The following is a 23,435-nucleotide window of genomic DNA, read 5'->3' on the forward strand; positions in this document are numbered from 1 at the left end:
AAATAACACACACTCATACCCAGTTCTTGGTGCTGCAGGATGGCAAATGTCCTGTCTCCCATGGGTTTGCCTCTTCTTTTTCCTGCCCTACCTGCAGCCTTTGTGCATTGGTGAGCACAAGCATGTGTCTAAACCAGGTCAGTCTACACCAGAGATTCTCTCCCTGCTCCCCCCAGTTCAGAGCAGACAAGCTGAGGTGCCCAGACCTGGTTTAGCAGATCCAAAAGGTTAGGTCAGTGTGGTGGCAGTTTTTGGACAGCTGACCCAGAGGAGCTGGGAGCCCTGCCTAATCTCAGACACAGCAAGGACAAAGCCCAAGCAACTTAAGCCCAGCCTAACCCACCTGGGGGATGATTGATGTGCTTGTCTAGTGATGCCAGGGACTTGCACACTGCAGCTCTGTGGGGGGACTGGGGAGGATGGCATGTTCTCTCTCATTTGGGTGAAGGATTTAATTACTGCAGCCAAGGCAACTTGTCTCTTCTTCCAGCCTGGAGCAGCTCCAGTACAGGGCGTGGTCCTTCCTCTCCAGTGGCCTGGCTCCAGGAGCCCTTCCAATTCTGCTGTGAGGTGGTTGGGTCATGCACTGGGAGATCATCTCTTTTCTGCAGCTGGCTGGGGGTGGAAGGGAAGGAGGACAAAATGCTGGAGAGGCAAGGAGGTTCACGGTGCCCCAGGTCTCTTCAGGAGTGGGCCTGAGCTTGGGATGTGATTGCTTAGGCCAGTCCCATCAGGGTCCCTCAGACTTCCAAGCATGTGGCTGAGGAAATTGTGCAGGACTGAAGCAGTGGCAGCCATTTCCCACCTGGGGAGCTCCAAAGCAGCTCCCAGGCACCTGACTGGGTTGGATAGCAGCAGGCACATCCATTTTCTGGAGGCTGCTGCTCCCTGCTGGGTGCAGAGATGACTCAGGAGCAGGTCAGGTAACTCCTGGTGCCAAGCTGGTGATGAAGGTCAGTCTGTGTGAGGCTCTGCAAGGTGAGACAGTGGGAGACACGAAACAGCGACAGACCCAGGGAGAGGAGGGTGCAGGGCACCACCTCTCCAGAGACCACCACATGCCACCCACACCAGTCTGCTGAGGGACGCCGTGGGAAGGGCTGCACAGCTCATCACCTGAGCTGCTGGTGACATCTCAGGCTCTGGGACTACCCACGCACTCAGCCAGGTGCCAGCTGGCTCCCCAGTACAGCCCAGGCCCTTCCAGTTATGGTAGGAAAGGTCTGTGGGAAGGGCTCAGGGATTTGGCTGCTGCATGTGACCATCAGATAACTCTGAGCTGTGGCTGGCGTGGCTGCATTTGGAAGAGCCAGCTGGAGCAGTTCTTGCACAGGCAGAGAACAAGTTGTGTTTGTCCCAGCTGGATATTCCAAAATCTGTGAGGTGCGTGGGAGAAAGGAGGGGTGCAAGAACATCATCAATGACTCCACTGGGGATCCAGCATTAGTGCAGGGATCAGGGAGGGAATGTTGAAAAGGCAAATGAGGAACATGTGGAGGACGTGGCACTACGTCACAGTCTCTGACTGACCATTTCTGCTCCAGTCACCTTCACCCTTGTCCCAGCCACCACATTCTCCTCAGAGGGAGGGCTTGTGATGTCCCAGGGAATGCAACAAACATGCTCGTGAAAATTGCTGGCATGGACTTACTTTTCAGTGCATGGAGGTGTCCACATGCATCATGGCCTCGGCTTCCAGGAAGCCTTCTCATAACAGAGCTGCAGGAGTGTGAGGACTCATGCCCTGGAGAAGGTGCTGGTCAGGCACAGGGGTGCCCAGTGCACACTGGACAGTGCTCTATGCACCAGGAGATCTCTGACAAGGGCAGTGTGAGGTGCTTCAGAGTGAGATACAGCTTTTGACATAAACCACTGCCATGGAGTTTTCATAGAATCACAGGGTGGTTTGGGATCAATGGGATCTTAATGCTCATCTTGTTCCATCTCCCCTGCCATGGGCAAGGACACTTTCTACTAGACCAGTTTTCTCCAAGCCCCATCCCACTTCCTGCCCATCACCCAGCTAGGAGCACTTGACACATGGGAAAAAAGGTTCAATCCATGCCCTAGTTTGGATTTTTTTGCCTCTGGTGGAAGGCAGCATATGTGATTTTTTATTTCTATTATTCTGAAGACAGTGCTTTGTGTGTCTTCAGTCCCCACCAAGTGCAGACACATTTTGTTGATCCTGTGGAGCTCATATCCTGTGGCGGGGAGCTTCTGGGCAATCACTCGGTGTGTGAAAGTGGATCCTAACAAAAAAGATCAGAGATTGCATCAGAAGACCTCAAACATCCCCTGTCGGAGGCCAGCAGAGCCTCTCTGAGAGCAATAAACACTGCTGATATTTTGCCGTGTGTGATTCCAGCAGGATGTGGGAGGCGGAGTGGGCTGCCAGGTGCTGTGCTGGCTGACCCCCTCGGCAGGATCCGCTGTCCCCGGGCAGGATGCGAGCAGGGCTCTGATGCACGCCGATGCCAAACGCCAGTGCCTTCAGCCCCTTCTCTGCTCAGCCTCGCAGCAGCCTCTGCCTCGCCCTTCTCTCGGCAGTGTGGTTCCTTGCAGCCACACGGATTTCTCCTCTTGGCTCTCCTCCCCTTCCTTCAGGCCTGGAGCTGCTGGGAGGAGCAGCTCCTTCCCGGAGCTCTGGAGGTGGGTGGGATGGGCTGCAGGCAGGCATGGAGCTCTCTGCGCTGCCCAGGGATTCTCTCCTTGCAATCCTGCGTCCCTGCAGAGCTGGGCTGACAGGGACGGGACCCTGCAGGAGCGGAGACCGGAGCAGGGCATGGGAGAGCTGTAATCGAATCCCAGTGGTTTCCACGCTGCCCCCGAGATGGACTTGCGGCAGCTCCTGGAGATTTCTGGCACTGGCCGTGTCCCTGTTGGCAGCGCTCCTCCCGCTCCGGGGCCGCTGTTTGCTTATCTAGAGCCATGATTTAACACAGACGCAGGAACTCACACACTCTCTCCCAGTCCCTTTCAAATTACTTTATTGCTTCCTGTCAACCAGCCGAGCATATCCTGTTAATATACAATCCCCAACGAGCCGTTTTCGCAGCGTAATCCCCCTCGGGCAGATAACACGGCTCAGCTCCCGCAGGATGCCTGGCTCTGCCTGAGGATGCAGGATCCCAGCACTGTATGCAGGTATTTTCCAGCAAAGTGAGGCTGCTGCCGTTGTTATTGTTAAAGATATATTCCAGTCCTGTGAGAGATGCTGGCTTGCTGCCAGTCCTGTGTTATCCCATCACCTGGTGACCTTGCTCAGCCAACACCAAGTGCTGTCCCATGCTGGATGGCAGGGAGGGTCCTGGTGCTGGAACCTTACTCCCAGCTCTCTCATCCCTGCTTCTGAGATCTGTCCTGCTCCAGAGATACATCTTTATCCACCTGCTGCACTGGGACAGCAATAGAATCATAGAATCACAAAATCACTAAGATTGGAAAAGACTTCCAAGATCATCAAGTCCAACTTTTGACTGAATACCTTGCCCACTAAACCATATCCATATCCATATCCATATCGCTGCAGGGACTGCAGGTTGTTCCTTTTGCTGCTGCACAACCTGTGTCCCAGAGAAGGTCAATTCAGGAGATAGCCATAAATCCTGGAGGTGGTGGTGGGAACATATATGGGGTCTCTGGTCCAACCTCCTGCATTGTCATCAGCACTAGGTCAGGGTGGATGTGGCAGGTTCTGGAAACCCTCTAGGGGATTTCCTGCAACCCTAGGGTTTCTTACACTGAGTGAGTGTTGATGCTGACAGTGTTCTACCATCTGCCATGAGGTCCTGGGGGTGTCTCAGCACCAGTTGGAATGTCCAAAGCAGGACATCTGCCATGGCTTGCTGTTCTAGGGAACCTGCTGTGTTTCTCCTACCCGTTTTTGATCCTCCCTGCTCAGTCCCTTGCTAAGACATCTATGTGTCTTGACACTGCATTTGTAGAACATTCATGCTTCTCTGCCCCACCTGGTCTACTCCAGCCTCCTCATGGGCTTGCTCCCTAACGCTGATGTCCATCTGATGTGCCAGCTGAGCCTGTCTCCACAGCAGAACATGAAGAAAATCCCTTTCAGAGAATATCACTGTGATTTTTGGTTCTGGGGTGTGGAAGTGTCCTGAAAACCAGGTCACTATGGAGTCTGTGCATCCTCTCTGTCCTTGTGCCAGCTGGTCCTGCTGCTCCTGGGCTGCCTGTTCTCCACAGAGGCAAAAGGACACAGTGGCTGTGCTATGGAGGGAAGGACACCAGGGCTACTGAGTGTGTGTTCATCTGGGCTTTTGGGCTGCTCCAAAGGCAAACAAAACGGACAGATGATGAATTTGGCTTCAGGATTCACCCTGTTCCTCTCAGCACTGCAGACACTGCAAGGCACAGTAGCTCAGGCCCAGACAGCATCCCTTCTTTCTGGGAGCAGAGACCTGTGCTGAACCTCCCTGACAGGATTCACTGCATCTTCTGTGGACATTTCTTCAGCAAATGCTGAAGGACCCTCGGGGCTGATCCCACTTGGCCCCTGATTGCCAGCTAAAAGCTACTGTTGCTGTCTCTCCCTTATCATCCTCCATTGGCCCAAGGAAAGGGAACACGCGATGCAGCTGTAGCATGACATATGGCTGTATTTTTGTGGTTCTATCTCCCAGGTTTTCCCTCGCTCCTGCCCTCAGTACAGCTTTATTGTCTGAAGTTGTTCCTGGAAGTTGAGGACAATCTTGGTGCTGGTTGTTGGTTTTACTACCAGCTGGATCCTGCCCTCAAGTACTTGTGATTCTCTCTACACTTAACACCTCATTAGCTGGAACATCCACTTGCAGAGCACAGCTTTGCTGTCTGAAAAGAAGGAAAATCTTGTTTGACTCAGACGTTACACAGATCACTTATCTCAGAGACATCTGAACAGCCGTGCTTGGAAATTGAGTCCAAATTAAAAACCAGTTGAGAAGAAGTATCTGTCCTCCCAGGTAAATCAGGGGCTGATTTATTTCCTCCCCAGCATTCCTACTGAGCAATGCATTCAGCACAGCGCCAGCACAACTCATCCCTGCCTCAATATCCCAAGGCTGGATGGCTCTGTGCTTGCTGTGCTTGCAAGGCTGGAGCACCCATGAGCACCCCTCAACTGCCCTCAGAGCTGGCTCCTGCTCCCTCTCTCGGGGCCCTGTGCCAGCTCCCTCAGCTCCTGCTGGAGTCCCCACCCCAGCATCGGCACAGCGACACCAGCTCTTCATTCCCAGCTCTCCAGACAGAACAAAACACACCTTGAGAAAGAAAAAAGCAAAGTAAACCCAAATTAAAGAGCTCTTGGGTGCATGAATGCAACTGGCAGGGCTGTGCTGGAGGTCCCCATCCTGCACTGTTGATGGCAGAGCCCCTACAGGGGCTCAGTGCAGAGGGTGGTGTAGCCCATAGGACAAGTCTCTAAGCATCCACAACATCTCCCAAGGGGCCAGGAAGGATTTTAACAGAAGAAAGAGGACAGACTGGGGGGCTGTAGGAGTCCAGGAAGATCTGTACTGATGACTTTCCAGCTATTTTAATTTCCATGGATTGCCCTGTGTCTTCTAAATTCCTGTATCTTCATTCCAAGGACTTTTCCAGCCTGCACTTGAATCCCTGTGAATTTTGTGTCCCCAGTTCTGCTGAGGAGGTCAACAGTTCATTTTCCATCCATGTGAAGAATCACCTTCTTTGATCCCAAACTCCCATCCTTTAGACCCTGGCCCTGGACCTCACACAAGTGTCATGTGAGGGCTTTGGTTTATTCCTGGGAGAAGACAGAGTAGGGAGCAACCTTGTTGCTGTGCAAGTGAAGTTATGGATGCTTTCCCTATAGCATCACTTATCCTTTGTCACCTCCTTGCTCACCCCTATTCCTGCAGGACAGGCTGGTGACCTGTCTCTGCTTACTTCCCTCTGCAACCATCTCTTATGCAATTAAAATGACAAGGAACTCCCTTGACTCTCCCAGGCTTCCTGCTTTCCTTAAAATCTTTCAGCTAGGAACTTAAAAGAAAGCTTTTGGAACCCCTAGCAGATGCCAGAAGCAGATGGCACTGACCGTGTGTGTTTGAGCACTCTGGAGGGCTCTGAAGGGTTGTGAAGCAGGAGAAGCCCCATGGACTTTCTTCTGGCGACAGCACTGACCCAGGCGTCTTCAGCTGCCCTCTAATACATGGAGTTTATGTCTCCCAGGAACTTTTCATATGGCTACCACAGCACTCCTCAAGGCACCCCATCCCCTCCAGGTGCCAGGACAGGATGGTGAGGGCTCAGCCCTGATGCTGTGCCCCTGGTCCCTTCAGGAGCAGGGACACCTCAATGAGTGCAGGAGGAATCAGTAGTCCCAGGTGCTTATGAGAATCCCCAAAGGAGCACTCCAGGAGAAATTCCACAGGGACCAAGCAGGATGCTGATTCCAGGGCCAACGGGGTCTCAGCAGCTGCAAGGACCAAGTCTCGGCTGGGAATCTGCAAAGACCCTCCTCAATGGGCCACACTGCAGGGGTGGATGAAAGGAAGACCTTTGTGACCATCACTGTCCCCTGTGTGTCACCATCCTATTTTCTGAAAAATCCTCTTTGCCCAGGATTCTTCTCCGGGGAAGATGAGAAGCCTCAGAGAAAAAGGAAAACAATATTATCTCATTTGCTTCTCCTGTGTTTTGCTGCTTTGGAATGAGGTTGGAGACCGTTTATCCAACAGGTGGTTGTTTGATTGGTTTAATGTGAATTGTTTTAACTTAATGACCAATCCCCATCCAGTTGTGTCAGGACTCTGGAGAGAGTCATGGGGTTTTCATTAGTACCTTGTAAAGCCTTCTGTTTGTATCCTTTCTCTTTTCTTTAGTATAGTTTTAGTATAGTATTCTATAATATAATATAATATAATATAATATAATATAATATAATATAATATAATATAATATAATATAATATAATATAATATAATATCATATCATATCATATCATATCATATCATATCATATCATATCATATCATATCATATCATATCATATCAATATCAAATCATAATAAATTAGCCTTCTAAGAACATGGAGTCAGATTCATCTTTCCTCCCAATGATGGGGACCCCAAAAATCCCACACCTGTGCCCGGTGCTCCTGGCAGGGAGCAGTGCCACCATCACTACCCCATCCTGGCTGTGCCGTGCCAGGGTGCCAGCAGGCACCTGAGCACCCCTTGGCTGGCAGGTCCCTCTGCTGCCAGGTCAGCAGCCCAAAGGGCCGCAGGACAGGCTGTTCCAGGGCCAGCTGTGCTCCATCCATGTTGGTAAACTGGGCAGTGCTTCCTCCCACTCCCTGCCAGAGCCACGGACAGACACGAAGCAGGTCCTGCTCCTGTGCCATGGCCAGCACTCCTCAAGCCCTGAAGGGATGTGTCCGCTGCCTCTGCCCAGCCCCAAAATGACCCCCAAGGCCTCCTCACATTTTGATTGCAAGCCCCTGCCTCTCCCTCCTTGAAGATGTGTTCACCACCCCCACAGTGCTAGTGCATCATAAGTGCTGCCTGTCCCTTCCCACCACGCTCCTGCCCCTGTAGCCCTGTGCTTCTTCACGACACCCCATCTTCATCCCTCAGATGTCCCTGGGCAAGAGAGTTGGGGGTGTTCAGCCTGGAGAAGGCTCCAGGGAAACCTTACAGCCACATACGACCTAAAAGAGGACTGGGGGAAACCTGGAGAGAGACTTTGGACAAGGCATGTCCAGGACAAGGAGGGATGCCTTCACACTGAAATGGTTAGATGGGATATTGGGAAGAAATTCTTCCCTGTGAGGGTGGTAAGGACCTGGCAGAAGCTGCCCAGAGAAGCTGTCCCTGCCCCATCCCTGGAAATCCCAAAGCCAGGTTGATGGGGCTTGGAGCAACCTGGGACAGTGGAAGGTGTCCCTGCCCATGGCAGAGGGTGGAATGCAATGTGGTTTAAGGACTCTTCCAATCCAATCCATTCTATAATTCCATGATTCTATGATACCTTGCTGCTAGAGATTATTATTCTCATGAATCTTCAATAAAATAAAAGGTAAGTCAGTCAATATCAGAGTCAGGAGCCTGTATGCATTTGCTATCACTCTTCAGGAATTGTTCCAGTTCAGTCCCATTTCAGCCCAGACCCTAATGATATGGATATTCCTAGATGGATATCCAAAGGGAGAATGGGAAATGCAAATCACAGAGCACAAGCCCCGTTCCTGCTGACTCCTGACCTTTCATCTCCAGACCCTGGTAGGAGGGGTTGCCTGCACACAGCTCTGCTTTCTCTGTGCCACCATATCTCCCATGGCTTGCTTCCCTTTGGAAATACCTGGATAGAGGCATAGAGTCACAGATTGTTTGGGTTGGAAGGAATCCTAGAGACCACCCAGTTCCACCCCCCTGCCATGGACAGGGACATCTTCCATTTAGGGCTCCCCCATTCAGCCTGGCTGTGACAACCTGTGTGTTTTCCACCCTCTGCTGTGGAAGGAGATGTGGTGCCTCCTTAAGGTCTGTCTTTCTGTAGCACCTCTGAGGAGGAAAGAGCAGTTTCACACCAGATCATTGCCTCTGATCCTGTATTTGCCTTCTCCTAAACCCCTGCTACCTCCAAGCACTGGGGATTTTGCCCACAAGAGCCTTCAATGTAACACATAACTTTGCATTTTTTCATAGTGTCCATAAGCATTTGCAAAGCTCCTGTATTTAACACCAGCATTGACAAGGTAGTTGTAACACATAACGTTGCATTTTTTCATAGTGTCCTAAAGCATTTGCAAAGCTCCTGTATTTAACACCAGCATTGACAGGTAGTTTTCTCCCTGGTTCCCCCAGTTTCCTATTAAATGCCATTTCATCATTCTCAAATTCAAGGATGCCACCCTGTAATTTTATAGTATTAAACACAGACCCGAGTGTGACTTTTCAGCTTTTCCACCTTCCTTTGAACAACTTTAAAATTATTTTCTGGAAGACTTCTGGACCTTGGGTTCCCTGCCACAAAATAGCTTGGGTTACATCCTTTTCTTTTACAAACCTTTACAAATGACAGCAATTAAATCGAGCATCCTTTTATGTCGTTACCCCTGTCAGTAGGTAATGCCTGGCAGTTTTTCATCACAGGTTATCTCCTGGGCAGATTTATTCTCTAACATTGTTATTTCTGGCTATAACCAAGCACTAAAATGAAAATATTTTCCAGAATACAAACCCCATCTTCTGCCAGTCATGCCTCATGGCTGTAAAGTATTTTGGATTAAGTTGCTATATATAACATGATATTCTGGTGATGGTTCCACCTTTTCTTTGCTGTACATCTAAATAGCCTTTTAAAATGTTGGGCGTATTTTTTTTTGAAACATAGAGAAATAGTTTATATACTTGATTGTCACATTTCTCTACATTATGGAAAAGGAGTGGTACTCAGTCAAAGGTAGGACTTGGTGATCTTGGAGGTCTTTTCCAACCTTAATGATTATATAAGTCTATAAAGGAGGAAATCCTTGTTTTTATTTAAAAATAAATATATAATATATGGTTTTATTTAAATTTGCCTTATTTTCATTTTTTTTTCCTTCCTGCCTCTCTATGATCCTGCTTATTGACTAAAACAAATTTTTCAGGAAGACCTGACATCTTTGCAGTCCCCAAGAAGACACTTTTATGAACTTTATTTTTCTAAAATTACTTTTAATTCTGAACCTGGGTTCAAATTAGCTGTCAAACAAAATATCCCAAATTTCCTGCTCAATTCTACGGTTCAAAATCTATTTTAAATGCTTCAAAAGTACCTCTTCTCTTTAATTTATTCCCATGGCTACCATTCAAAAGTTTCATTCATTTTCTGAGCAGAGAACTCTCCAAATCGTAACTGTGATCTGCCAGTTGACTTTTCCTTCCTAATCTAGCTGAAGGCTCTAAACCCTCAGACATTGCAGCAGCAACAGAAACAGGGTTACCTTCCAGCCCTTGCTCCTCGTTGCTCAGCGCAGCCCCTCCCCGCAGAGATGAAATCCTCGCTTGGAGCTGTTCTGTGCCTCTGCCTCGTTCCTGGGGTCCCACGCAGGAGGATGCTCGGCTGCCCAGTGCCACCCTCTGCCCTTCCTCCTCTCTGTTTCACATGGTACCCGGGAGCTCGGGGTTCGTACACACAGAATCCCTCTGCTCAGAAATGCCAGAGGAGAGAGCTGAAGGGGAGAGGGAGCCGCTGGTTCCCCCTCCTCAGGTCGCTGCAACAGGATAAACAGGTTGAGTGAGGTGGGGCAGTCCCGTGTCACGTTTCAGCACAAGCCATCCAGGACCAGGTACCCTCAGCAAGCATACAGGGATGTAAAAGGTTAAACTTTATTTAACTCTGCGCAGAGAAACCTCCCCACAGTGTCCCCGGTGGGGTGGGCAGAGTGGGGGCTGCAGCCAATGCCTACTGGAGTGGTGGCTGGTGACTGGTGTAACTGGTAAAGGTGCTGGTTTGCTCTGGGATGGTGTGGGAGAGCTCGGAGATCCCTGGAAACTGTCGATTTGTGGTACAGATCAGAGTGGGGATGTTGAGCTGAAAGGTGCTGGGCAGCACCAAGGGCTCAGCCTGGAGGTGGGGAGCCCCTGTTGCTCTCACCCTTTCTCCTGAAGAACCAGACCTGCCTGTCCCCAGCCTGCAGAGCACTTGGGGTGACTGGGAAAGGCCAGACAGGACAGAGGGAGGCCCTTGGTGGTGACAGGCTGCAATCACAGATATCCATGGGGTTTCCGGCTGTTCACACACCCTTCACAGAGGTTAGAAAAATCCCCTATTGGGAACAGTTCCTCCATCCCTGCTGAACTGGGGAACATTAAGTAGGTGATAATAAGTGGTCCCCGAGTGGGAGGACCTGCTCTCCTCTGGAAAGTGCTACTCCTGACAATTTATCATTCAAACAAAGAGGGGAAAAAGGGTTAAACATTGCCCGGCCTTCCCAGCCAGTGGTGGCTTTGGTTATCTGCAGCATGGCTGCAGGGCTACATGATGCCTGTACATGTTTGGGGATCAGGAGTTAAGTGTTTAAATGATAAGTGATATCTTAAAAACATAAGTTTAGAAATGAATCTTTACCGACAATACTATACTATTAGTTAATAGGCAGAATTAACTCACTGGCCTGGGGCCAAGTCCGTCACAGCCAGAGCCAGAACAGCTGAAGCTGCTTTTCACTTGGGTTTTGCTTTTACCGGATTTTCTGCTGCAGGGAGACTCCAATTTCTGTAAAAATATGCTCGTGTTTTCCTCTTCCCAACCTGCCCCGGTAAGCTCGAGGTTCTTTGGAGGCCAAGGGATTTAGCCAGGACCTGGAAAGCTTTCCTCCTCTTGCGTGCAGAGGTGTGACCAAGGGTGTTGATTCAGGACCAAGGGTGCTGATTCTCTGCAGGACATCTCTCGGTGGCCCTGGACCAGCTCCCTGTCTGCTTTTGGTGGGACTTTATAGGCAGATTTACTCTAGGTGCCAGCATGGGACTCACTCCCCATCTCTCCCATCCCACATAAACCTCCCTCTCCCTCAGCTGGGGCATTGAGACTGACCAAGTAGCTTCCTTGGACCAAAGAAGCATCTCCTGAATCTTTCTGGTAGCTGAGGCTCCTTGGAATCACCAAAGATGACTGCACTGAGCCTTGAGTCTGTGCCTGACAGCTCTGTGTCACCACTTGCTGCTTTCCTTGGGGCCTCCCTTGACTCCCAGCTGTCACCTGCTGCACCTCTTGAACCTCACAGAGGGTGAGAGGGAGCCACCTTCTCCAGGTGTGATGGGCCAAGGGTTTCATGTGCAAATGACCTTTTCCTTTCTGCATCAGGACCTGAAAATGCAGCATTAAATGTGAGACCATCAAACCTGTTTTAATGTTCCCCTAGACGTTATCTCTCCTGGCTCTGTCGGCCTGGGAACCATCTTTTAATGTAAACCAAAATGTAGGTGCAGCTGGAGGGGTGGTTGTCCCATTTATGTGACCCCCATCAAGACTGTATCTGATGCTCTCTGCAGCAGGGCTTGAGTGTCCTGTGGCAGTGCTGCCCCAGGGTTACTTGTGGCCAGCAGGAACAAGCAAAACCAGTGTAACTTGACTTCCAACTGGCCACATCCAAGCTGCCTGCTGGTGGCCATGTCCATGTGACACAGTTCCAAGGCCACTTGTCACCAGATGGCAGCAAGGAGAGCATCAGCTCTCAGTGTGGCTGAGGACAGCAGTGAGGGTGCACAGTGCTCCCTGGTCCATGGCCAGCCTCCACTGCAGCCACTAAATCTGGTGCAGAGTGAATGGAAGGTGCAGAGAAGGACATTGGAGGAGGCCTGGAGTCCCTTGTCATGGCTTGGTGCTTTGCAGCACTTGCTGGTCTGCTCAGATACTGAGACATGGTGACCAGAGGAGCTTGTGGGATTCAGGTCAGAAGGTGGATACTGGGAACAACAACTTTGTGAGGGTGGCAGTGGAACCTTGGCAGGCCTTCCCATATATGCCAGAAAATGCAGCAGTCATAGAAAGCCCTTCCTGGGAGCAGAGTGAAGGTGTGAGGTGGGACCAGTGCTCACAGTTCATGACTGGCTGTGAAGAGCATCTTCAGGGCACAAACCAGATTCCAGAAAGGATGTAAGAGCTTCAAAGTCAGTGCAGCAGCCAGACAAGTCTGCGTAGTCCATCTCCATCAGCAACAGCCTAAGGGGGAGCTCAAAAGAGAAGAGAGAAGGTCTCCAGTGATTGTTCCCTTGGGACAAAATTCCCATTGTGTCTGGTAGTGCAGCCTGGAGAGCTTCAAGAAAATCCTGAGGGTCTGGGTGGGCACTGGCAAACACACTGCTGGGCTGCTGCTCTTGGACTCCAGGCTTCCACTCTGGAACATTGATGGATCCTTGGGAACATGCAGGACCATAACAGCCCTGGCATCCAGAAGGACTGAAATGAGGATATGACGAGTTTGGAAATGGTGAGTGCTTTCAGACATCTGATAGGAAATGCTGGCTGCTCCAGAGCAGCAGGGAGTGGGGCAGCCTGGTACAGGGCTGGAATTGTAGGTAACTGCTGGGGTCCTTGGGATCCTTGCCGTGGAGAAGAACACATCTGAAGGAAGGAGAAGCAAGGCCACTGGCTGTCCTGGCCTTCAGCCTCTTTCCTCAATGCAAGAGTGACCCCAAAAGAGCTTCTAAAGATGAAAGCTTCTCCACACATGATGGAGCTGGGCCATAGGGTTCTCATGTTGGATGTGGGGCCAGCCTGGATGAGCAGTAACATCTGCAGTGACAGGAACTCCCAAAGCAGACCAGAGCCTGAGCTGGGGAAGACCATTTGGCTCATGCATGTGGCCAACACCATCAGGGAGCTGTGACCTCCACTAACCACTCCTGTGGAATCATTTCCTGTGGTAGGTCAAGGCAGAGAACCCAAGGTGCTCAAGCTGCTGATGCATCAAAGAGATAAGGAAGAGCACAGTGGAGCCTAGACTGTTTTTTCCATGTCCTTCCATGGGGAGTTGAGGGACAGGAATCCATCCTGGAGGTGCAGTGGGTCTTCAGGTCCTGGCCTATGAACCTGGCACAGCTTGTGTAGAGATCCATGTGCAGGGTGTGACCTCCCTAGGTAGATGTTCCAGGACACAAGTGCTTCCTGTGGGATGCACCTAAACCTTCTGCTCAACCACCAGTAGCTGGGACACAGCTATGGGGGGTGAGCAGAGGGCACTGCTGGGTACAATCTGGATACTAGAGAGGTGCGATGTCAGGTGGCAGGGGAACTCCTGGGGTAAAGAGTCCTGGCAGCAGCCACATGTCATGGATTCACAGGATGGTTTGGGTTGGAAGGGACCTTAAAGACATCTGGGCCCAACCTCCCTGGCAAGCCCTGAAGAGGGTGTGGATCATGAGGTGCCCACAGGGCAGATGTGGTTCCCAGGCATCGGGGAAGTTGAGGCCTGTTGAGCGCTGCGATGCATAATTGGAGCTGGGTCTCAGCTTGCACCTTCTTGGAAGGTCCTGCTTGACCCCAGCAGTGTCAATGGGGCTTGTGACCAAGTCACAACTTCTCCACGTGGGAAGTGGGGGGGATCCTGTTCTCTCCTGGCTGGCTGCAGTGGCATGGTGGAGGAGAAGTGTGCGGGGGCTCAGGGCTGCCCACAACAAGCCTTGGATTTACCAACTCCTTGGATTTTTGTTTCTTTCTTTATATCCTGCTGTACGCGTCCCCTTCTCCAGACGGGAATCTCCTCACCGCCACAGCCCCCCGGGCTCCGGTGGGCAGCTGCGGGGGCTCAGCCCCGCGGGAGAGATGCCCGGCCCGTGGCCGCGGGCGGCGCGAAGGGCGCGGCGGCGGGGGTATCCCCCCGGGATCCCCCGCCCCTCCGCCCCCTCGCCGGTGCCGGCGGCGCAGCGAGCCCCGGCGAGGCGGATTTGGGCTGAAATCACGGCTTTCTCTGGATGATCGACAGCTCCGGGAGAAACCATCGGCGGGCCGGGGGGAGCCGCCGCCCGCTCGCCGCCCGCCGCCCCCTGCCCGCCGCCGGCCCCGCCGCGCCCCCTCCGCCGCTGCCCCCCCCTCGCCGCCCCCTCTGGCCGCCCCCGCCAGCAGCGCGGCCCCGGGCGGGGCGGGGCGGGCGGCGCGGGGCGTCCCCCGCGCGGCGGCGGCGGTGGCTTGGCCCGGCCGTGGCGGCGGGGCCGGCGGAGCGCTCCGTGCCCGCGGCCGTGCCCGCGCCGGCGGCGGCCCCAGCGAGGGGCTCTGGGCTCTGCGCTCTGCGCTCCGCCGCCTCCATGGAGCGCCGGCCGCGCCGCCTCTGATGCCCGGCCCGGCGCGCACCATGGGGCCGCTGTGGCTCTGCTGCCTGCCCCTCGCCCTCCTGCCCCTGCTCGCCGCCGTGGAAGGTAAGGGGGGCGCGCGGGGGGCGGGGGCCCTGCGGGTAGGGCGAGCCCCCTCCGGGTTTTTCCCGTTTTTTGGGGGGTGGCACTTTGCCCCCTGCCCCTCTCCCCGCCACACGCCCTTCGGAGGGGAGGCGAAGTTTGGGCAAGTGCTACCCCGGCTGGAGGTGTCGCCGCCGGAGCCCGGTATGTCGCGTGTGCCCCCCCCCCCCCCCCCCCCCCGCCCCCAGACCCTCCCGAACGCTGGCCGCCCTTCTCCCCGCCATCCCTCCGCCGGAGTGGGCATCCCTGGGTACCGCAGAGGGTCCCCCAGGGATGCCCGGGATTCGCCACTCCGTGCCCGCTGCTGTTCTCGGCGGAGTCTTTGGGGTGCCCCTCCGCCGGGCCTTACCAGCGTTCTGGAGCTGGTGGCCGGCTCCCCGTTGGCACCGTGGCGTTCTCGGCGTCCCCAGGAGGAGCCGAGCTCCCCGCCGAGGTCCCCGGTGCTCAGACAAAGCAGTGTGAGGCGGCAGGTGGGGAGCTCCAGGGCTGGGTGTGCGGAGACGGCGCTGGGTGGGAGCCCCATGGTGGGGTCCGTGCAAGGGGAGACTCGTTCTCCTGCTCCCCAACCATCCCGGCCATTCCTGCCTGCTCCCACCCGCTCGCTGCATGGACACCCTGGGAAGTGCCAAAGAACTGGGTTGGGCAGGAGCGAGGGCAAGGTGTCAGGCCAAAAACCGGCTTGTCCTGGAGTGGCGTGGTCCAGGGATGCCTGTCCATTGTGGAACGGTTGTGTTGCAGGGGCTGGGTGGCTCCGCTGTCCCTCCAGCTTCACTGGGCTGGTGGACAGGCTGGGTGGCCAGTGCTGGCCCTGTGTGTGCCGGGCAGTGGGAGCCACTCGGACGGTGTTTGTCTGGAACATGGATGAGGCACCATTTATTAAGTTGGAGTTTTGGGAGATGACTCATGGGTTGGCCAGCTATACATCGTGATATTTACAATATGGGAGCTTGGCATAAATAGGACTATTTACGTTGCAGCGGAGAGTGCTCGCCAGCTCTGCTATTCAAATGAGCCCAGCATGGTTTTAATTATGGGGGGGAGGGTTGGGGTGAGGAGTGTGTTTGTGAGAGCATACGTGTCCATGCAGGACGTCTGGCCCCATCCGCTGGTGGCCTTGACACTTCCACGGGGCTCTGGGCTCGGCCAGCGGGGCCCATGCGCACTTGACCAAGACAAGCTGATGCTGCCAGCTGTGGCATTCTGGCTGCCTTGGGCAGGGATGGGGTGACACCTCCACCCCAGCCTGCTCCTCCTGCTGCCCAGGAGGTGCTGCCAGCCGGTGCCGTGGGTCAATGGCTGGCTCCTGGGGTTCCTGCATGTGTTCGTGGAGCATGAGTGACTTTCCCACCATCATGGCAGGAGTGGCAGGCGCTGGATGCATGAGTGCCAAGGGATGGGGAGTATACCTAGGAATGAGGGGCTGGTCAGTGCAGGTGGGGTGTTTCACCCGCTCGAGATGATTGCTCTTAGGTGTGCTCCTCCACGGATGGGGACGCTTCCAGGGAGATGGTCAGTGGACTTCCAGCGGCCATTCCCAGCTGGGGCTGACTGTGTTGGTTTGGGTTTGGCGTGGTCCCCCCATGCCCCTGCTGTTGCCTCTTGCCCTGTGTGTGTCACGGGGCTGTGATAGTCACTCTCAGGGCTGGTGTGGGCAGCCAGATCCCTAATCTAGCCTTCCAGGAAAAGGCTTCTGGAGAGCTGGCAAGGTGAAAACGTGTGGGATGCAGCTCTTTGGGCGTGCCTCTACTCCTTCCTTTCTGCAACTGCCTCTTCCCACCGCTTCCAAGTGTCTGGATGTGGTGTCCACCTGCACCTCTGAATGCTCTGGATCCCTTTGGTGTGGACAGATGGACCCAACAGTAGCTGCTGGCCATGGATGTGGTGGCTGGACCCACCGTGTTCCCGTGGCTGCAGGGAACCTCCACGGTGGCAATGCCCTCCATCACCAGCGCCAGCATATTCCAGTGCCAAAATGGGGGCAGAAAAGCTTGTTCAGGGGAAAACTACAATTCTGGAGGATCCTGCCTCTTGAGTCTTGTTTTCAGCTCTGTCACAGAGCGTTTCTGTACTGCTGGTAATTTCACTTGTCTCCTCCATGCCTCAGTTTTCCTAATTACAAGGCGTAAAATAATCCAAGCATCTTTCCCAAGGGAGCTGCGAGGTTTTGTTAATGAACATGACAAAGTGCTTTGGGATCCGTGGTTGAAAGCGCAGCCTTAGTCAGTGTGGCTGTGTGTGGGGTGTTTATTTATCTACATGCTTTATATTTCTCTGTGCGCTATATATATTCACTTGCATTTAAGAAACCTTAATTAGAAACAAAGCCAATAGGGAAGGAAATATAAACAGGAGTGTGCATGGAAATTGGAAGTTGATTGCTCACTGGCCAGCAAAACGCATGGTTCGGGCTCGGGAGGGAAGGCTGTTTGGTTAAAACCGTCTCTGTTAAAAGGAAATGTAAAAAGAACGTGAAACATAAATCAGTATGGAAAACAGGGAGGTGGATGACAACATACATAAAGCAGAGGTTAGGAATTGCCTATAGTTGTGAAGGCAGTTGGAAGGTAATGTGTCTGCAGCTGAGAAAGTTCAGGCTTCTCAAAGGAAAGTTTTTTGTGTGTTTTTCAAAAAAAAAAAAACCAAAAAAAACCAAACAAAACCCAAACCAGAAAGTCAAGAACAAAGGAGTCCTGGAGGGGTCTGGATCCCACACCAGTTGGCAATGTCGCTATCGCTAACGGCCCCGCTTTGTATTCCTGCTGCGTAGGCTGCACGCCGATCGCGGGACTGACGCTCCCGAGGTATTTTGGGGGGAGCTGGGAAGGACATGGAGGTATTTTAAAATCAACAGCCTGGTTAACTCACGTGCAAGGAGGGAAAACCAAGCCGATGGCGCTCTTCACCCTGGTGGAGTTAACTTTTCACAAACCTTGTAGTGCTGGCAAGCTTCCTGAGGACTGGAGGAGAGCCAGCCCTGTGCCAAAAATGCAAAAGGAGACATGAGATGGCCCTGCTATCAGTGAGGGTGTGGGCAGCACAGAGCCAGCAGCACGGAGGCAGCAACAGGCTCCAATGGGCGATGGAGAATTGCCTGGCACAAGTTTTGCTGGGAAACAGGATCACGGGTGAAGGGATTCGATTTTGAGCATCAACTGTGCTGAGTAATCCTAATCCTAAACCCAGTCTTGGGCTTGGAGAGGGATGCTGGGGCAGGAGGGCTGTATCCACTCCTGGTGTGGGTATTCCCAGGGCGTGCTGTGGCTGAGGTGCTGGACACGGCCATCCCTGCCCATCCTCCAAGCAAGCTGGAGACAGGACTTCAGTGCTTCTGCACATTTAATAGTGAATTATAATATACATAATATTTATGGCACTCTCGGACACATGGTGGGATTGTTGGGGGGTCCTGTTCAGGACCAGGATTTGGACTGAATGATCCTTGTGGGTCCCTTCCAATTTAGGATATTCTGTGATTCTGTAGTATACAGTGTGTTAAATTTCACTTATGCTGTAACATAGTGCAATGTTAAAACATAGTGTCTTCTCCAGTACCTATGCTGAGCACCTCCACATGGGGTGCGGGGAGATACCAGGGACACAGGGCTGGTTTGGGCCTTTGTGTATCCATCTTTTTTGGGTCTCCGTAGAGGAAGACTTGAGCCATCTCTTCACAGTTACAGTCACACCAGAGCATTGCTTTGACCTTGGTGCTCCATGGAGGTGGATGTTCCAGGTGTGCCAGAAGCATGGGAGCTGCAAGAGCCTCCCAGCAAGCCTAGCATGCTCTGGAGGGATGCAGCAGAGCAGCAGGTCCAAGGAAAAAACACAGGATATGTCAGGAGCTGATCCTTCCTGCAAGCTTGAGCTCCAGATCTGCAAAAGCTCTCCAAAGAGTGAGAGGGGAGCAAATGTTTTGGGACAAGTGGGACTGAGGAGCAGAGCAGAGCTTGTGGTTTTGGCCTGGCTCTGTGCCACCCGTCTCCCTCCTGCTGCTTTCCCCTCCCCTCCATTTCCTGGGTTAATTTTTGACAAGACACATTCCTTGCACCCACCTACCCTTTGCATTATAGGGGCAGCAAAAGGGAAAGTTCCTTTTGGAGACCAAATAAATCAGTGCCTCATTTAAATATCCATGTTGCTGCCCTCACTATTCTGTTCTGTGGCTTTTCCAGGCTGGAGCAGCAGTCCTCTCAATACCTGCTGACTTCCAGCTTCTCTGGGTGACAGAAGCGTAGGGAGGAGATGCTGTAGGGGACAAGGGCTCGGGGTTGGCGTGGCCACTGATGTGCCCCCGCTCCTCAGGTCACCCCACAGAGGGTGTGAAGGGGACACAGCTGTGCCTTGGGGATGCTGTGAGGGGTTTGGGGCTGTCCCCAAGGGATGGGAGCAGCCGTCCCCTTGGAGATGGGCTAAGGACCTGCCTGCACTAGTCAGGGCCCTTTGTGTGCACATACCTGAGCTGCTGGAAAGAGGGGTGGGAAACTCAGAAAACTGCCTGAGGATCTGGGTAAATAGTGGAGGCTGTGACAGCTCCCGAGGCCTGAGTGCTTTGGGGCAAGGGATGAGTGAGAGCCTGACCCTCCACCCCTGCTCCCCGCACGCCAGCCCTGCTGGGATAGGAATGAGGGTGGCTCTGGCTGGGAGTGGGGTTCCCATCCTGCCACAATCCCATTTTTACCGAGGAAGAGACCCGTCAGCTCCCACCCTGGTTTGTAATCCCTCCCATACCTGGATCTGGTTTATAGAGAGACCGGGGTAAAGCACAGCTGCCAATTGGATCTCGTAGGGATGGGGGGAGCAGGGAGATCCTCAGAGGCAAAAATTCAGCCATTAGATAAGGGAAAGGATGGGGCCTCCTGTGATAAGGGGCTGAGTGCGGCCTGGGCTGGGCGGGAGGGAGGGAGGGCGTGGGGGAGTTCCAAGGGGCTCTGCCCACCTGTAGCCAGGGATGAGGGAGCCCTAGGGAGCACTGGGAATGCTGGAGGTAGGCAGGGACCCCTTGGAGGCCAGGTGACAGCAGGAGAGAGGCTGTGAGAAAGGAAAGGTGCCTGGAGATGTTGTGCAGACATATATTGTTAATGTCTTTATATCAATGTCAGTTGCTTCAGGAACCTGCTGGATGGATGGATGGCAGGTTGTGCCAGGGTGCAGACACGGGTGGCTGTGCAGGGCATGCCAGCCCCCTGAGATAATCAGGAGGAGAGAAAGGAGTAAGTGAGGATCATGCTGTTCGCCCCTTCCTGAATTTCCTTGCTTGGGATGAAGGGAGCAGTATCAGGTCTGACAGGAAGTGTGGCACTGACTGCCAAGCATTAAAGAAAGATGGAGCAGGCCATGAGGGCAGAAAACACAACTGTAATTGGGGCTCGTCTGTGCGTCCCCAAATGTCCCATTCAGAAATGATGGGTTTAGTGGCTGAGAACAGTTGTGGTTCTTTGGAGAGCTCACAGGAGGATGAACTCTGGATTTAGACCTGAGCAACCACACACAAGACATCAGATCTGCTCCACAGGAACAGATTCAATCTCCCAATGGGCATGAGGAGGGGCTGGGGAGCTCCACAAGTTGGTGAAGTTTTCTCAGTTGGTCCAATAAATTATCTTCTTTCCACGTTACCTCTCTCAGAGTCAGACCATGGCATCCATAAAGCAACCAGCACTTAAAAACACCACATAGTAATGGTCTCTGAGTAAAGCAAAGTGAAGGAGATGACTGAAGGGAGAAGCTAAAATATGAAAATACTTGCCCATGATGTAGAAAATTAAATTAAACCTCAGAATAAATTCATGCAGCCACTTAACATGAGTTTCCTAAAAAAAACCAAAAACCAACCAAACTTGATTAAATGGCAAATTGGAGGAGGTCATTTGAGGTAAAAAAATGTTCTTCGTAAAGTGGAAGTTGTATCTAAAGGGAGAAAATAAAAAATTCAGAAATTGTGGTCTGGTGAATGTGAAGCCATATAAAGCAGGCTGAAAGGAGTTTAAAAAATGACTTGAGAGAAGAAAATGTTTATCCCCCAAGTTTCCCCTCAACAAAAGGGTATTGGGATGTTAAATGTGCAGGATGGAGCCCTTGGCGTGGAGGGGGATGACTTCAGTGTCACCCCAAGTGGCCAGAGGGACTCCTGCCAAGGAGGTTTCCTTCCCAGGACAGGGCTGGGAGATTGTTCTGAAGTGATGGCAGGAGAACTCATATTTTACAATAAGTCAATAAAATGAATATTTGAGCCAGAGTAAATGAGACGAGCATCCTTTAAGAAGACCTCCCTGGGTGATCCAGGAGACTCCAGAGCAGTAATTTTAGAGGAAGGACTCTCTTATGGATTAAAATGTGCTTAAAGAAGGGGAAACAAAGAGTCAGTTTTCCCACTGGACGGGGTCAGTGTGAGGCTTGCACTGGTGATGTATTCATAAAGTAGAGAGGGGTGGGAATAGGAAGGCAAAGAGTGTTTGCAGATTATACAAAATTATTCAGGATGATAAAAACAACAGTTGTCTTGAAAATATTGCAAAAGGCTCTCATGACACTGGATAGGCGGGCTATAAAGTGGCCGATTAAATGTAGTCAGGGATGAATGAAAAGGGATTCACATGGAAAAAATTACCCTAAACCCATGCATGCACAGTGGCAGTCTTTAAATTACTTATTAGCATTTTGAGAAAGAGATCCTAAAGTCATTGTGGATGGCTCTTTGAAAGCATCAGCTCTGACCTGGGAAAGACTGGGAAAGGGAGTGAAGATGCTTGTACAGAAGAAGTACAGGGGAGAGGGGCCTGGGGAAAGATGTAGCTTGGGGAGGGAGGGGGCACAGAGATGCATTGCACTGTGGGAGGTGTAAAGAAGCGGCTGATGAAAGGGTGATGGTCCTTTATTTTATATTTTTTCCCTTTCTCTGCAGTTCTCAAGCAGAAGGTTTCACACCAGGAGCAATGGAGGGTGGAGGCAGGGCAGGGTGAAGTCCAGCCCTCCCCCGTCCTGGGTACCCGGGCCATTGGGTACCCTTGATTCTGGTGTGCTCCCTGAGCATCCTGGTGCGCTGCAGGAGGTGGGATGGAAACCAGGAATCCCTTTGGCTCAGCCTCCTGTGGCAGATGTGGCATTGGAAAGGAAACAGGGAAAGGTGCCTTCTCTGGGCTCCCACACTGAATGTCCAAGCTTGGTGGGGTCTCCCTGGCCCCCAGCTCCCAGTTTGGCTTTCAAAATCTGCGGCGTCCAAGGCAGAGTTCTGGGGAGGTCCACATCGCTCTGGGTGCTCATGGCCTTGAGCACCTGTGTCTGGGGGACACCTTTAACCTTCCACAGGCTCTTGATTTTGTCCAGACAGCCAACGAAGGTCCCTTGGAAAATGCCTGTTGGTTCTTGCCTTTGCCCTCCTCGGAGTTTCAGAGGCCAAGAGCATCTGGTTGGAACTGGGGAGGAGAGGAGCTTCCCCGAGCCCCAGGTTCACCTTGGGGCCTGTTGGCTGGGTTAGGGGAGGAGCTCCGGTCCTTACCCAGCAGCTGTGAGGGTTGGAGGAGGCAAATGTGGCTGAGCATGTGAACATCCTCAGAGGCAAAAGTTCAGGGGGCAGGGGGGACACTTTGAGCTCAGTGACTGTCCCTGGGCAGGGGGGACACCTCGAGCTGTGTGAGTGTCCCTGTGCAGAGGGGACACCTTGAGCTGTGTGTCTGTCACTGGGCAGAAGGGACACCTCGAGCTGTGTGAGTGTCCCTGGGCAGGGGGGACACCTCGAGCTGTGTGAGTGTCCCTGGGCAAGGGGGACACCTCGAGCTGTGTGAGTGTCCCTGGGCAAGGGGGACACCTCGAGCTGTGTGAGTGTCCCTGGGCAGGGGGGACACCTCGAGCTGTATGAGTGTCCCTGGGCAGGGGTACACCTCGAGCTGTGTGAGTATCCCTGGGCAGAGGGGACACCTCGAGCTGTGTGAGTGTCCCTGGGCAGGGGGGACACCTCAAGCTGCTGTGGGCTGGTGCTCCCAGGGCCAGACAAAGGGAACAACGGGCTCAGCTGCTGGGCTCCTGGGTAGGCTGTGGCTGATTCCAAGCCCCCAACCCAGGAGAGGAGGGGCAGGCAGAAGGTCTAGGATCCCCTCTGCTCCCAGCCAGGCTTTGGGGACACGGGGACACCCAGCTGCAGCAGGCTGAAGGACAAGCTGTGCCCCTGGTGATGCACAGGCTGGTGATGCAGCTTGGTAGCTGTGCCCAGCCAGGCTCTGTCTGTCCGGCAGCAGGCTGAGGTGAGTCCTGCTCCATGGGAGGTGTCATCCCAGCTCCCTAAATATGTCCCCGAAGTGTGTGGAGCCCTGTTGGAGCCTGGTGAGCTCTGGTTGCATGTCCATGTCATGGCTTGGAGGGACCTGTGTTGGGAGGCTTCTGCAGGACTGCTCTGCTGAGAAGAGGAGAGGAGAACCAGTGAGGGTGAAAAGGGTCAGAGAGGAGGCTGGATCCTCCATATCTCCTGTCAGGACCCGCTGTGAGCCTGAACAACTTCAGAAGAGGGACTCAAGAGACAGAAGGCATCTCCATCCTGTGT

The 23,435-nt window shown here is 53.0% G+C and overlaps 1 protein-coding gene across 4 annotated transcripts in view; it reads left to right on the forward strand.

The window, feature by feature from the left end:
• The first annotated feature begins 14,706 nt into the window (after nucleotides 1-14,706).
• The window catches only part of EPHB2 (EPH receptor B2), a 138,317-nt gene continuing 129,588 nt past the window's right edge, over nucleotides 14,707-23,435 (forward strand). For 2 of the 4 annotated variants that reach the window (XM_059866544.1, XM_059866545.1), the window contains exon 1: nucleotides 14,707-14,866. In XM_059866544.1, coding sequence (XP_059722527.1) covers nucleotides 14,782-14,866 — 85 coding nt within the window. In that variant the 5' untranslated portion in view covers nucleotides 14,707-14,781. The remainder of the gene's footprint in view (nucleotides 14,867-23,435) is intronic. The other 2 variants (XM_059866547.1, XM_059866548.1) reach the window with 1 other exon arrangement.

Source organism: Haemorhous mexicanus, chromosome 23, assembly GCF_027477595.1.
Source record: "Haemorhous mexicanus isolate bHaeMex1 chromosome 23, bHaeMex1.pri, whole genome shotgun sequence".
NCBI classification, from domain to species: domain Eukaryota; kingdom Metazoa; phylum Chordata; class Aves; order Passeriformes; family Fringillidae; genus Haemorhous; species Haemorhous mexicanus.